The 16,386-nt window shown below is 39.5% G+C and overlaps 2 protein-coding genes across 2 annotated transcripts in view; one reads left to right on the top strand and one right to left on the bottom strand.

Annotated features, from left to right (window-relative positions):
* LOC143295455 (sorting nexin-30-like) overlaps positions 1-9,955 on the bottom strand; it is a 29,919-nt gene extending 19,964 nt beyond the window's left edge. Inside the window, exons 1-8 of the mRNA XM_076607165.1 lie at positions 9,824-9,955; positions 8,158-8,349; positions 6,619-6,729; positions 5,333-5,494; positions 4,340-4,535; positions 2,852-2,982; positions 1,224-1,292; positions 457-543 (exon numbers count right to left, since the gene is read on the bottom strand). Coding sequence (XP_076463280.1) covers positions 457-543; positions 1,224-1,292; positions 2,852-2,982; positions 4,340-4,535; positions 5,333-5,494; positions 6,619-6,729; positions 8,158-8,349; positions 9,824-9,955 — 1,080 coding nt within the window. The remainder of the gene's footprint in view (positions 1-456; positions 544-1,223; positions 1,293-2,851; positions 2,983-4,339; positions 4,536-5,332; positions 5,495-6,618; positions 6,730-8,157; positions 8,350-9,823) is intronic.
* Positions 9,956-10,074: 119 nt separating this feature from the next.
* On the top strand, positions 10,075-15,128 carry LOC143295065 (uncharacterized). The gene is made up of 5 exons (XM_076606625.1): positions 10,075-10,143; positions 10,831-10,963; positions 13,191-13,263; positions 14,369-14,419; positions 14,917-15,128. Exons 1-5 carry the CDS (start codon positions 10,122-10,124, stop codon positions 15,010-15,012), a joined length of 375 nt encoding a protein of 124 aa, XP_076462740.1. The 5' UTR covers positions 10,075-10,121; the 3' UTR covers positions 15,013-15,128.
* Positions 15,129-16,386: the final 1,258 nt, after the last annotated feature.

Here is a 16,386-nt window from a genome sequence, read left to right as displayed (position 1 = left end):
AAATATTTACCACTAAATCAGTGCTAAAAGAAGAAAAAAACAACTGGAAAGGATGTTAGTAATACTGTAGTATAAAGAAGACTATAAATACAATGACTTTATTATTTTCAGAAATGCCTGCTGAGCACTGACTGTTCAGTCCAAGATAAAATCAAGTCAAACTGTCATCCACAAGCCTATAACTTACTCATGACTTGATCTGGAAACCTGACTATAACTGTCACATTTCAACTCTCAGGGTAACGGCAACCTATTTCTTTGCCCACCCAAAAGTAATGTAACGCCCTGATTTACTGTGATAAAAAAAATGAAAGGTAGTAGTAATAGTTGTTGTGACAAGTAGGTCAACATCTCTGTTCTGCTGTGATAGTGGCATTATTATCTGCTCCAATGAAAGCATCAAGGGATTTCTTAACAGTGGAGAACAAGAAGGTGATGTAAACTGTGTGCGCTTACCTGTTCTTTCTCATCTTTCCTTTTGTTGAGCTCGTCCACCACAATGTCGTACTCCATCTGTATAGCGTCCCTTCTCCGTAACACTGCCTGTTTCAAAACATTCACACTGATAACAAAACAATTCTTATTCATTCTACATTTTTTAAAATTGTTGGAACATAATTTTCTTTTTAAAATAATTTTACAGACTCACAGGAAGACTCCAGTCAGTATATCACATTCTCTTTTTTTTCCTTTTTTTTCCTAACAAGGAGACTAGGAAGTTGTTTTTTCACTTTCAAGTTTCAGGCTCTTCATGGTTTTCAAATTTGCCCCCTTCTGTTTTGCACTTGTCAAAACTGTTCACCACACTATCATTTTGCAATGTGACTATTTGCATTTAAGCACAACACACACACACACACACACACACACACACACACACCATGCACTTCTTCACATTGTTCAACTCTGCATTACTATCTCATTTGACAGTAAAAGGCAATTTCATTCTCTCTGTGTCGGTCACATTCACCAATATGCATGCACCTACATACAAACTACACACACACACACTCACACACATGCACACTCTCACACACACACACACACACACACACATGCATGCTCACAGACACACACACACACACACCGCAGAATTTGGCCAAGCAGAATAAACCGATAGGCCTAGTTTGCATCAGTTTGACACGATACAGTATATGACACCAAACACATGCACAGAGCCAAGCGTAAGAACACACACACAGACAAAATACACAGATACTCACCTTTATACATTCTGTATACAATATATATTCTTTCAGAGGCTGGGCAAGGTTGTCATCTGTATCATCAATCTGTACAGGGAAACACAAGAGTTCATCAAACTATGGTGACTATGTTTTTATACTTGCATACATACATGTCCCTGAATGACTTGTATATGTAACCGAAATAGAGCAAATATATTTATATACATATATGTCACTGAATGACTAGTATGTGTAACCGAAACAGAGCAAAAATATATTTGGACAGTTTGACCCCATGCTCTGTGTCACAGTGTAACATTCTGACATACAAAGGACATGGAGATCCAGCTTATCACAAACAATGGGTGTGGTGGCTGAATACTTAATGCACTGGATTCTCACCCTTGGGTCCTGAGTTGGATCCCCATCTGGTGGGTTAACTCTCTCCGGACGAAGGAATGCTCACGCATTCCTACACAAAACCTATTCGGATTCGGACGAAGGAATGGAATAGCATTCTCCGAAAGTAAAATTCCATCATGCGCTGTACACGTGATTTTGTGATTAGCCAAGCAGAGTGCAGTATGATTGATCAGCCTGGGATGTGTGGCCCGTCTCGCACACACTCTGACAAAGTCACTGACCGGTCGTCTGCTCACGTGCCAGCCTGTTAGCAAAGCAGGCTCTTCTCAGAATGTTGTGAAGCGAACAAGGCAGTGACGGCAACGTTTTAGGGTTGCTGAAGTACTTGAAATGCTACAAACTGAAGGGTCCAACATTGAAGAGGTGGATGATGACGAAGAAGAAAGCGAATTAAATGCAGAAAGCGAGCATGGGTATGGTGATTTGGGGTGAAAAATTGGCAGTATTTCCTACATATGGCAAAACTGTAGAAATAAGATGAGAAATTTGATTTTTTTTATATGTAATAGCTCAACACGTAATAAACCAGTTCTGAAAGTTTCATTTTCTTACATAGTATTTTGTATTTTTTGTAATATTTTTCCAAACCCTTACAAATGGGCCGTCTGTGGGGAAAAGCAAGGGAATAAACTTGTCGTCCCGAGTGAGTTAAGGGTGGACATTTGTTTCCAATCTCCTTCTTCTCTTCTCCTTCTTCGTTCGTGGGCTGCAACTCCCACGTTCACTCGTATGTACAGGAGTGGGCTTTTACAAGTATAATCGTTTTTTACCCCACCACGTAGGCAGCCATACTCCATTTTCAGGGGTGTGCATGCTGTGTATGTCCTCAGATTCAAATCTCAGTAACGGCACCAGGTGGGTAAAGGGTGGAGATTTTTCCGATCTCCCTGGTCAACATATGTGCAGACCTGCTTGTGCCTGAGCCCCCTTCTAGTGTATACAAAAGCAGATCAAATACTCATGTTAAAGATCCTGTAATCCATGTCAGCGTTCGGTGGATTATGGAAACAACATACCCAGCATGTATACCCCCCAAAACAGAGTATGGCTACCTACATGGTGGGGTCAAAAAGGGTCACATAAGAAAAAACCCACTTGTGTGCATATGAGTGAATGTGGGAGTTACAGCCCATGAACGAAGAAGAAAATAAATATAATCAAAACTTAGAAAGAAAGAGAAAAAAAAAGAAAAAAGGTAGAGCAACTGGAAAAAAAAAAAAAGTTTCAACAAACGAACTGACCAAATCTTTGAGGACACGGCAGCACTGGTCAATGGCCTTGGACATGGACAGGAGAGGAACGGTCAGCTGGTCCTCTGAATTGCTCCACAAAGTGTAGCAAGGCCCCCACTCACACAGCTCACTATGGTAATCTGCACACAACATGTCAGTCACACACACCATCCATGGCAGTCACTGGCAATACTTATTATTGTTGATATCAACTTATCATCATCATCATCATCATCATCAACAACCACAGTAGGTCAGCAAAAAGCAATCAGTGGAAATACTAAAATTATGATTGATAATAACATTACACATGCCCTCCATGGCAGTCACAGGCAATACTTATTACCATCGATATCAACTTATCAGTATCATTGGTATTATCATCATCATCATCTTTATCATCATCAACAACCACAGTAGGTCAGCAAAAAGCAATCAGTGGAAATATTTAAATTATCACTGATATTAACATTATTATTAGCACCATCATCATCATCATTATTACTATTTTCATTATTATTACAATCATCACTATTATCATTATTATTATTATCATCATCATTACCTCCCATGTATCAACAGAAGGCAATCAGTGGAAACACTCACCTCCACCAGTTTTTAGACATCTACATATATGAGATTAAGTGACCTGCAATTTTAGTAGAACAATGATTACATTTCAGTCCTCTGCAAAGAAATACTGAACAGTTTTAATTTGAACTACAACAGGTCGGCTATAGATACATATATATATCTTTCTTCTTTTTTTTCCTTTTTTTGTTGTTGTTGTTCACAACATCATATAACTATCCCGCCTTTGAAATTGTAGCAACCATTACTACTGGGTACCATGACAGCTACTTTAATTACGATAAAGATCATCACACAAAAAGCTATAGTTATCAGAATGATAAGGACCAATATGATGGTGATCATAGTAGTAAAGACAATATGAGACAATAAAGATAATCATGAAAATAAAGAAAATCATGATCATGATTAAAACAAAAGAACAACTCTGAGTGGACGGAACAGAGATGTACCGAAACCGAGGCCCTGCCCCACAACGCATCTGGCAGTGAAACACCCCCATGGCCAAACCAGGTTTTGGGACCAGTGACAGTAATTGCGACAGATTAACTCTTTCACCGCCAAGTTTCTGCGTGAAAAACACTCCCCAGCACCAGATATTTTAGAAACGATGCTCTCAGTCACAGGGTTTAATTCATGTCAAAATAAGACTATGGACTTGTTCACTTCAAACTGGGTCAGGGGGCAAAGGTTAGTCATGGTTCTACGGCGGGAAACTGCCTGAAGCTGTCGAGCTCTGTTACAATGTGAAAAATGGTCTTATCAACAAGGCCCCTCGATGTCGACAAAAGCTGCCTATGGCGGTACACTGTCTAGTCAATGAAAGCCAACTATGGCATTGAAAGAGCTGAAAAGAAAAGAGAAGGAAAGAAATATTGCAACAACAATAATGTCAAAAGCACCCACCTGCTTGCTCCCTCAGCACTCTGGTGGCAATACGATCCATGACACCCAGTTTCTCCCCAAAGATGTTGATGTACTCGTGCATGAGGGCAAACTCTGCTGGCCGGTTCTTCATCATGTAGGAGGCCCCCATGTTGTGGATGGAGTCAGTCACCTGCGAGATGATGCCCTTGCCTTGCTTCTTGTGGGCCTGGAACTCCTGCAAGCACAAACCAACCATTTTAGTTTTCATGTGTCCTTCTTGTGATGCCATTGCATTGTACTACATTGTATTGTACTGTACTATACTCTGTTACTTTTTGTCACAACAGATCTCTGTGTGAAATTTTCAGGCTGCTCTCCCCAGGGAGAGCGTGTCGCCAGAGTTAAATTTGCTTTTTGGGGAGCAAACTGCATTCAACAAATTAGACCTGTTCTGCACTATCCAGAGTTCTCTTTCCGGCTCAAGTGACTGGCTTAGGCTCAGCTTCATCACCTGACACCAGTTGTATGGCTCACTACCCCATCCAGCAGTCAGTGTACCAGTGCCTCGAGAAACCTTCAATCAGCTTTACAACAAGAAAGCAGGCAAGTGACCCCAATTAGCCAAAAATTAACATGGAACAGTTCTAATATTGGCATTCGTTTTCTCCGCATAGGCGGGTAGTAGTTTGCACAGGACAGGAATCAGACCCCTGCCGGAGTCTGCACAAGTGGGTCATGGTTAAGTATGTGTAATTAAATGGTGTTTTGTTGTAACTAAACACAATGAAATCAGAAAAACTGGCATGACTGAACAACATGCAGCGATCAAATAGTTTCTTGCAGTCAGAAGTCTAACAACAATAACATATTCCTGCAAAAGCTCAGTTTTTTTTTCTCCTGAAAGTTTCATAAAAATTCTATAAAAGTATAAAGCACACACACACACAGTGACACACACATACACATACACACACACACACACATATATATATATATGGTTCTATTGTCCAACACCTTCCAACCACAACCTACCCAAGCCTTGGCAGTCAGAAAGACTTGAAAGTTTTTGTCAAACGACAGAACTGGGTGGTCTGCCAGGCGAGTCAAAAATTTCTGCAGAGCCTTCTGACGAACTCGTAAAAATTCAGTGCTGAAGCGGTCTAGACGTTTGAGACTGTGTTTTTCTGGAAGGGGCTGAAACACAACAAAATACACATACAATTTTTAAAACATGATTTATTTTCATGGAACATAAATAAACCTTTGTCGTTCTATGGTGTATTTCATTAGTTCCATTTCAACAAAATATAAAAACACTTATTCAAATAAAGACTAAAAACACGGGTTAAGTGTTTACAACCCCCGAAGTGTCACTGATGAACAAAATGAAAAATATCTGAGAACACACAAATAGTGCCAATGTCTGCATTCTCCATTTGGCATTGTGAGCAACCCTACTCCTTTGTCCCTAAATCATGGAAACATAGCAAACACACACACATACACACAAACACAAAGAAACAAACACACACACAAACACTCAGACAAATGATAAAACACACACACACACACACACACACACACACACACACACACACACACATACATACACAGAGAAAAAATCATAACAATATTCATTCCTTATAAAACTGGACCAAGGTACAGAAAAGATCCAAAATACCATTTAAAAAATAAAAATAAAAGAAAGAGAAAAGTCACCAAAACAGATTATCTCTGCTGCTCACTAGAGATGCGTGCATTGTCATAGTCCCACACAACCTTTCTTTCTTCCTTCCTTCTTCCAATATGAACATTTCAACACTTTTTTTCTTTTCTTTTTCTTTTTTTTTTTTTATAATGAAAACAGTTCTTTTCTTGACAAAGGTTCTCACAAATGTACACAAGGAACCTGTTCATCCATACATCTAGTGAAGAAGGAATTTTCTCACTGCAAAGGTGTGTGCATTCCTTATACACCACAACCCTAAGTGGATGAGGATAAGTCAGTATGGATAAAATATAAATTTCTATCTAAATCATGATAAAAAAACAAACAAAAAACCAACATTTGTGATTACTTTTTTTAAAACAAAATAGGTAAAGACTAACATATAATGAGATAAGCAATTTTCAAACCATATATGTCCTACAGTTTCAAGGCCCACAGTATCAGAAAAGAGGACACGAGACTTGGCATAAATCTAGTAAACAATGACAGACATCCAGTCAAGCCCCCAACCCTCACCCTCCTCACATCCACATTCCCTCTCCCCAACACACCCCAAAGTTAAAAAAAAAAAAAAAATTAACACACTAACCGGGACCAGGTGGGTAGTGTAAGACTCCTCCAATCGCTGTCGTAACCACAGAAAATCATTGTACCTACGCCGCACACTGAAGTCGGAGGTTTCAAATTCACTGCGAGTTGTCTGAAACGTTATAAAAGTTCAGTCAATAACACAATCATAATCGCTGATAATATCATATGATACTGATGATCAAACACAGAATATGTCACATGTGATCAAACACATTCATAAATATATGACCAAAAATCTATAATCAAAATGCACTATAACTACAAAAACTGCAAATGTAAAATAACACTCAAAACAGCTTTCTTTTTTATGGAATTAAATGCTTAAAATGTCTTTTCCTGGAAATGCACTGCAATAACCATCTTGTTTCCATTCACTATTTCCTTCAGTTTGTTTTTATTAATTTAATGAATCCATCATCAATGCAGATCAAGGGGAGTTCTGTTCAGTGATTCACAGAATGACCTGAAAATGAATAAGAAATGTTGTTTTATTGTTTTATTTGTATGTTTTTTTTGTTTGTTTTTTTTGTTTCATTTGTATAACTTTTCATTGTTTTCCCCGTATCGCTCTGTCTCTATTAATTTAACTGCTGACAAAACATGATGGCAACTTCTTCAGCTTATGTGCTACCCTCCCCATCAAATTCATCATCAAGCCAGGCATCAAACATTAATATCAATTGATTTAATATCAAGAATCACATTAGATTGTGTTCATTACTCCTACTGCCCAAACCTCAAATATTCAAGTTAATTTTCCACTACCTTACCCCAGCTTTATCTTATTCTAACTGTGGAAATTCACATGCAAGATGCAAAAACATATCAAAAATATACATTTATAGTTACTGCTGTCATGAACCTGTAAAAATTGAACAACTGAGTAGACAAATAAGAACAAAATTTCATACTTTTGAAAATCTACGTATTTCCATATATAGAGATGCCATCCCTTGTCAAGTGTTTGTATAACAATCAGGAAATTTGGTAGGAACATTTTGAATTTGGTAAGAAAACTCAGACTCCGAGCCACAGCAGCAAACAGCCACAGACACATGTTTGACCCAGGTGCAACTTGATTCAGCCACGTTCTCTCTTGTTCAGGCAAACGATTAAGCTGATTGGTCCACTCAATGCTGTTCCAAAGTAAACACGCAAGTGGTTAACGGAGCATCTTCATGTGAGACCATAGTTAGTAGTGACTTCCCTGGCCTCAGGATCGATAGGTCTAGAGAGTCTGGGTAATGTTATGACAGGAAAGCATGTGACCATGCAATAAAGTTGAAAATTAACTTGACAGAACAATTTTGACATTGGTGTAATGCCGGGACAAAGTGCGATCGAGACTAACAAATTACCTCAAAATCATAACAGTTGGCATCTCTTTGCAAAAGCATATCAATTTTTTTTTTTAAACTACAGCTGTCATGAACTTGTAAAAACTGAACAACAGAATAGATAAATAAGAAAAAAATGTTCATACATTTAAAAAAAAAATATCATATATATAAAACATCAAAAGAATAATGTGGAATACCTTGGTGGACACACGGAAAGTGATGTAGGCCTCCAATGTACTGGTGTGCTTCTCTGGGTCGTCCACCTTGATGAAGAGATCCCGCGTCTCTGCATCCACATCCTCATCCAGCCTGAAATTGGCGATGAGACTTGAACTGCGGGACACAGTGACGTCAGACTTGCTGGAGGCGTCCAGGTCTAGGCTCTCCATCTGCAAAAAAAAATTTCCACTGTGTACCAATCAATGACTTACATGAAAGGAAACTCCAACATGAAAAGGAAAACTCCTCTCCTGCAGTCAGGTTATTGCCACCTCTTCCCCATTCACCCCCTCCCTGTCATTTTGGCAGCCATACTCTGTTTCCAAGAAGTGTGCACACTGGGCATGTGCATATTTTTGTAACCAAATAAATGATGAGTCAGATGACAATGTGACATGGATTCAGATGGAATGATTCTTTAAACAAAAAGTGCTTTTTTATCTTCTGCAAAAACTTAATTTTAACATCTTACAACATAGACTTCTCTCTCTCTCTTTCTCTCTCCCCCATACTGCACAGTCACACAACACAAAACACACACACACACACACACACACACATATATATATATATATATATATATATATATATATATGTATATAATTACATATAGATAGATAATTAGATACACAGATACTAAGACAGATACATACACAGATTCTGAATTGCAATAATCATTATTTTGTTTCTTTTCTCCTAGTATGTATATATATATATATATATATATATATATATATATATATATATATATATATGTGTGTGTGTGTGTGTGTGTGTGTGTGTGTGTATTAAATTTGTGTGTATCAATTATCACTGTAAGTGTAATCTGCATCGATCTTTTGGGGGATTGTGTCACTGCGTGTGTGTGATTATTATCATGTACAAGACAGAGAGTGATGTAGTAAACATAAATTTATACAATGTGTGTGTGTTTGTGTGTGTATAGAGGTGTGTGAGTGTGTGCGAGTGTGTATGTGTGTGTGTGTGTGTGTGTGTGTGTGTGTGTGTGTGTGTACATGTGTAGGTGTGTGTGCAAACGCGTGGTTGTATATATACAGATTGATGGGTGAACATGAGTCTCAGTGCATATAAGTAAAACAATAAGGCAGATACTGAGAAAAAGATAAAACAAAAATCTATGAACGATAACAATAAGAGTAAGATTGAACATGCATCATCGCACGGAAACTCATGATATCGACTGCCTGCAGAACTGGAACTCAAGCTGAAATCTGAAAATCAATTACTCATTGTTTGGTTCATGGCAAATATCAAACTGTCCAAATCTGTTAGGTAGCATTCGTCATGAGTAATCAAAATCAGAAAACGAATGAGCTTATAAATCACATCTTATAGCAGTCCTAGTTGTCTGATTTCTGGACGACTCTTTGGTGTCATCAACATTGACTGCTGCTGACTGAAAAAGTGCAAAATGCTTTTACCGATTAAAATACACTAGCACGCAGTGATATTAACTCCGGGCAACAATATCGGGAGTATGACATAAAAACTATAAGCCGAAATGACACAATACCGCGGCATTGACTGACAGGTAATTAATGCACAACTCAAAATCATCACAACAAAATGGTAATGACATCAACAACAAGCGATCGCGAGAAGAATTCCAGATAAAACACTCACCCCATCATCATCGCTATCCCTGTCCAGTCCTGTAAGCAAAGGATCTTTAAATTTAACGACATCGTCTGAATTTCCTGAAGGGGAGTTCGCATCATCCATCGTATCGTAGCCACGGCCCTCCGCCTCAGCCATCATTGATAATTGTCTCTTACAACACTGAAAAAGAATGCTTTTTCAGTTCACAGTTTTTCATTGGTCACACTTTTCTCACCAGCCAATGAAACGTGGTCTTGTTCAATTGTTCTCTTTTCTATGTCATGAGCGACTGACCATTCTGTTCATCACATTGATATCGAAAATGGCTTTCCAAGCACCCCAAGGTTTGCTGTCGATGATGGGTTTTTTTTTGGGTTTTTTTAATGTTGGGTCCAGAATAGAATTCTAGGCAGTGCCCCACTATATTATCACGAAACCTTGAAGTTTATAAAAAATACATACAAATGTTAAATTTGCTGAATGGTCATAGAATTGGACTTTCAATCCGAAAGTTTTTGGTCCGATACCGGTATCCTCGGCACCTGGTGGGCCATGGGTGCACACTTTCCCCAGGTCAAAACATACAATCCTGCTGGTGCCTTAAACTCCATCGCGGGAATGTACCTGCATAATTCAAATGGCTGCATAAATATCTATGAATGAACACGCAATGCACACTCACTGTTTTCATCTGAATTAAACGCACCTCGTAGGACTGGAGCATTTGTAATTGTATTCAATGTGTTGGTGCATTTTATTGGGCCGGCGCTGGCCATCGATCCAGGATCGATATGCAGCAAACAGCTCGACATCGGTCCCAAATAAACAACGGATGTGAAGCGGAATTCTCGGTCAGTGTAAGTCTATGTGGACCTTTCTTGATTCTTGAGTTTGACCTGCATGAACTTTTCATGATGCAGACTTTTCATGACGATTCATGAGTCTGCCCAGCAAGAACTTCCACTATTTTTTTAATTTACCGACGAAGTCCCACCAAAATCATAAGATGTTATGATGCTTGTACTGTGCAGAGAGCAAAAACCGCAAGTTGTTGGAGCAGCTGGCAGAGCAGAAGAAACGACTGGAGGGCGGATTACGTGCTGGACATGTGTCTGGGGGTGCAGCCCCCTCGGCTCCATCCACATCCACTGTTGGCAGTAGTAGGTCAGTGTGTCTTCAGTATGTACGTCAGTATCCACTGTTGGCGGTAGCAGGTCAGTGTGTCTCCAGTGTGTACATCAGTATCCACTGTTGAAGGTAGTAGGTCAGTGTCTTCAGTGTGTACGTTAGTATCCACTGTTGGCGGTAGCAGGTCATTGTGTCTCCAGTGTGTACACCAGTATCCACTGTTGGTGGTAGCAGGTCATTGTGTCTCCAGTGTGTACATCAGTATCCACTGTTGGTGGTAGCAAGTCAGTGTGCCATCAGTGTGTACATCAGTATCAACTGTAAGTGGTAGTAGGTCAGTGTGCCTTCAGTGTGTACATCAGTATCCACTGTAAGTGGTAGTAGGTCAGTGTGCCATCAGTGTGTACACCAGTATCCACTGTAAGTGGTAGTAGGTGAGTGTGCCTTCAGTGTGTACAACAGTATCCACTGTAAGTGGTAGTAGGTCAGTGTGCCTTCAGTGTGTATATCAGTATCCACTGTAAGTGGTTGTAGGTCAGTGTGCCTTCAGTGTGTATATCAGTATCCACTGTAAGTGGTAGTAGGTCAGTGTGCCTTCAGCGTGTACATCAGTATCCACTGTAAGTGGTAGTAGGTCAGTGTGCCTTCAGTGTGTACATCAGTATCCACTGTAAGTGGTAGTAGGTCAGTGTGCCTTCAGTGTGTACATCAGTATCCACTGTAAGTGGTAGTAGGTCAGTGTGCCTTCAGTGTGTACATCAGTATCCACTGTTGGTGGTAGTAGGTCAGTGTGCCTTCAGTGTGTACATCAGTATCCACTGTAAGTGGTAGTAGGTCAGTGTGCCTTCAGTGTGTACATCAGTATCCACTGTAAGTGGTAGTAGGTCAGTGTGACTTTCATGTGTAAATCAGTATCCACTGTAAGTGGTAGTAGGTCAGAGTGCCCTCAGTGTGTACATCAGTATTCACTGTTGGTGGTAGCAGGTCAGTGTGTACATCAGTATCCACTGTTGGTGGTAGTAGGTCAGTGTGACTTCAGTGTGTACATCAGGCATTTGTGTTTAGGTTAGGCATCTGTGTAACAAAGTACACATAATAGTTAAAGGTGCCAACTCCTTTACGGCCAAAGGGGCCGTGAATTCATATTCACTATGTCTTGGGGCTCGGCATAGGAGGGCGGGGCCCAATCCTCTCCCTCCACCATTTTAACCTTCCCCAACCGAAGTTGAGTAACCATTCACATCTGGGTGGAGTGAGAAAAACTGGAGTAAAATGCCTTTCCCAAGCACTTAACACCAGGTAGAAACAGGGGTTTTAACCCTAACTACTGGATCAAAAGTCCAATGCCTGCCTTTGCATTTGTGTTTGTATTACTCTTTTTGTCACAACAGATTCCTCTGTGTGAAATTCGAGCTGCTCTTCCCAGGGAGAGTGCGTCCCTGACTGCGCCACCCTTTTTTTTTCTTTTCTTTTTTTCTTTTTTCCTGTCTGCAAATTTTTATTTGTTTTCCTATTGAAGTGGATTTTTTCTGCAGAATTTTGCCAGGGACAACTCTTTTGTGGCCGTGGGTTCTTTTACGTACGTTAAATGCATGCTGCACACAGGACCTCTCATCCGAATGACTAGCGTCCTGACATCCACTCAAGGTCTAGTGGAGTGTAAGAAAATACTGGCAACTGCCGGTTTGATTCAAACCAGCGCACTCAGATTCTCTTACTTCCTAGGCGGACGTGCTACCTCAAGGCCAACACTCCATTTTACTTGATTCTGCCACAGCACCTCTGTAAATGTGCACATACACAAGTACAGAGAAGTGTTTAACACACATGCACACACACAACACCGCATATATTTTGAATATGCACTATTGGTGTGAATATTATGCAGAGATGGTCGCATAATTGTTCTTCTCATTCCTTTTCCTCACATCGCAATAATGTAAACAGTAAATGAACTGAATATATTTCATACTTTTTCAGAATGTGTTAGTGTACATTCAAAACATTTTCATGTGGGTTTTTTTGTTTTTTCATTTATTTGTGTGGGTGGGTGGGTGGGTGGGTATGCGTGTTGTTGTTGTCAGTGTTACAGGGTATTTTACGCTGTGTGTGTTGTTGTTTTTTAAACCTTATATGCATTATATTTTTTCATTCTTTATGTATGTGTGTATACATATATATGTAGATAGAATAGACAGATGGATATACAGGTCTGTCAATAGATAGACAGATAATGATTCTGTCAGTTGTTCTTTGCACACAGCATGCCGAACCCAGGCCCACCTGTACCTGGTCCTCCCCCAATGGCATCAATGTCAGCTGTCAGTGTATCAGCTGTAAGTGAACTGCTTGTCATTTTTCTGTCTTGTCACACAGTTGTCTGCTGGCTTTTTTACTTGTGTTGGTTGGTATGCCTGTTTTTATATAGATTTTTAAAATAGAAATTTATATATTGTTTACATGTATGTCTCTTCTTTTTTTTCTTTTTGCTCTGGTGAAGAATTGATGTAATGGTCAAAATGAGTGTCATGTCTTAGGCTTATGTGCATGAATGTCTGTTATTGGGCTTAGTTTTCTTTTGCAGGTTTCTTATTCTAATTTATTATTTCAGAGGTCTTTGAGATCAGTATTGACAGTTTTCAACCTCAATACAGCCTTGTGTTCTTCTGGGCAACAGGCAGCAGTGCTAGATGAATAAATGTCTTGTCAGTCTTTTTCTCTATCTGTTAGACAGTCTGACTATGCTCCTCTGTACCCATCCCTTCCTCCTCTTTTACTCTTCTTTCTTGTTTACTTTTCTCTTTTTCTTGTTGACCTGAATAACAACTTTGTTTTGTTGGTGCCAACTATTTGTCATATCTTATAATTCAGCAAAGTATTTGTCATACATTAGCATTTTTCAAACTGCTCGCTGTTTGTTCACATTTCACCAAACTTCAACTGCCTTGCTTCTGTGTAAATTTACAGAACAGAAATTCTGAAATTTGCATTTTCGTTGAAAGTGCCAGTTCAGCCAGAAATCACCTTCAGTGACACCGCAGCTTAAGTAGTTATAACCTGTGCCAGCAACACGTAACATGAAATGATGAAACCGAAAAACCATTCTTGAAAATACACATCAGAATTAATTTTATGGATACTTTAAAAGTAGCAATTGAATGATGTTTACAAATGTTAGTTTTGCCTGGTCTTATATACTCTTTCACACTATTTCTCTAGGTGGAAATATGTGTGCAAGTAATTATCTGTGTTCTAGTGCTTGTGTGTGTGAATGTTTTCTGCCTTGCCTTCATGTGTTGCTAAAAAAATTAAAATATAAAAAAAGGAATAGAAGCAGAAGAAACTTGTAGTTTCAGTATGCCAGATTTGCCTGCAGTTAATTTTCTTTATTCATTGATGTTAATCATCTCCCTCATCGTCATCATCGTTTGCGTATTCCAGTTACCCCCAGATGCTGCTGGTATGACATCTCAACAGAGGACTGCTTTACAGGTTGGTTGTAAAACTGTCATGTGCATTTATAAATGTTGTAGAAAGTGGAGTGTTCCGGGATCCAATGGGGCATGGGGAATGCAGGGAGGATTAGACTTCAGTATCACATGACAGAGAGAGAGCACACTACCACATTTCTGACACCTTAGATTCTCAAGAGGGACAGGCGTGGCATTCTTTGGCTCTTGAGATTTTCTTTGTTCAATAATCTCATTTGTGTTGTATTATTCCTGACCTTTGTCAGTCAAAACATCAGATTAATGATAGGGTTTTCTGAAAGTCAGAATTTTTGTGATCATGTCTCTGTATGTTATGTGGCCGTCAGGAATAGTTTGATTTAAACAGGTATTATTCTGAGGGTTGCCAAATCACGTAGCATACTCATTATTGCATTCATCCGCTTTAGTGCTTTATACTATGCATACTGCATAGTTTTATTTATTCTGACATTTCATGACAAAATATTTTATTCCCGTTTGTGATTTTGTCTATTGCAGTACGCTCATGCCAATTCTGTGGGGTATTTCATCACCCAGGATTCTTCATTTGGAAACTTGATACTCCCAGTGCTCCCAAGATATGCAGATAAATGACAGCATCTTCATCAAACACATAATCATCTTATTCATGGACTGTACTGCATTCTTTTAGACGTGCGTGATGTTATTATATATATGTACATGGTGAAAATTAAACCTGTTGTGTTCAAAATAAAAGATCCTTTTGGGTATAGTGTACTGAATGGATGTGTGTCGGGCATGAATGCTTGCATTTGAGTGCGCACATGCGTTTGAGGGAATGCATTGACCCATATGTGAGTGCACAACTGTGTAAATACCCTGAGGGGGTAAAACAACAATGTGAGTGCACAACTGTGTAAATACCCTGAGGGGGTAAAACAACAATGTTAGTGCACAACTGTGTAAATACCCTGAGGGGGTAAAACAACAACGTGAGTGCACAACTGTGTAAATACCCTGAGGGGGTAAAACAACAATGTGAGTGCACAACTGTGTAAATACCCTGAGGGGGTAAAACAACAATGTGAGTGCACAACTGTGTAAATACCATGAGGGGGTAAAACAACAATGTGAGTGCACAACTGTGTAAATACCCTGAGGGGGGTAAAACAACAATGTGAGTGCACAACTGTGTAAATACCATGAGGGGGTAAAACAACAATGTGAGTGCACAACTGTGTAAATACCCTGAGGGGGGTAAAACAACAATGTGAGTGCACAACTGTGTAAATACCCTGAGGGGGTAAAACAACAATGTGAGTGCACAACTGTGTAAATACCATGAGGGGGTAAAACAACAATGTGAGTGCACAACTGTGTAAATACCCTGAGGGGGTAAAACAACAATGTGAGTGCACAACTGTGTAAATACCCTGAGGGGGGTAAAACAACAATGTGAGTGCACAACTGTGTAAATACCATGAGGGGGTAAAACAACAATGTGAGTGCACAACTGTGTAAATACCCTGAGGGGGGTAAAACAACAATGTGAGTGCACAACTGTGTAAATACCATGAGGGGGTAAAACAACAATGTGAGTGCACAACTGTGTAAATACCCTGAGGGGGGTAAAACAACAATGTGAGTGCACAACTGTGTAAATACCATGAGGGGGTAAAACAACAATGTGAGTGCACAACTGTGTAAATACCCTGAGGGGGTAAAACAACAATGTGAGTGCACAACTGTGTAAATACCCTGAGGGGGGTAAAACAACAATGTGAGTGCACAACTGTGTAAATACCATGAGGGGGGTAAAACAACAATGTGAGTGCACAACTGTGTAAATACCATGAGGGGGTAAAACAACAATGTGAGTGCACAACTGTGTAAATACCCTGAGGGGGTAAAACAACAATGTGAGTGCACAACTGTGTAAATACCCTGAGGGGGGTAAAACAACAATACTATCAACAACTTAAACACTGAATTATATGTTTCTGAAAC

Source organism: Babylonia areolata, chromosome 20 (assembly GCF_041734735.1).
Source record: "Babylonia areolata isolate BAREFJ2019XMU chromosome 20, ASM4173473v1, whole genome shotgun sequence".
NCBI lineage: Eukaryota > Metazoa > Mollusca > Gastropoda > Neogastropoda > Buccinidae > Babylonia > Babylonia areolata.
Note: the sequence above shows the minus strand (reverse complement) of the source record. Positions and strands in the feature narration are given on the sequence as shown.

Bases quoted from the DNA above. Each gene is read 5' to 3' on its own strand.
- LOC143295065 (XM_076606625.1), top strand. From the start codon at position 10,122: ATGGCTTTCCAAGCACCCCAAG. The intron at 13,264-14,368 runs GTAAGTGAACTG...TGCGTATTCCAG, and splicing joins CAGCTGTCAGTGTATCAGCT to TTACCCCCAGATGCTGCTGG. The intron at 14,420-14,916 runs GTTGGTTGTAAA...TGTCTATTGCAG, and splicing joins AACAGAGGACTGCTTTACAG to TACGCTCATGCCAATTCTGT.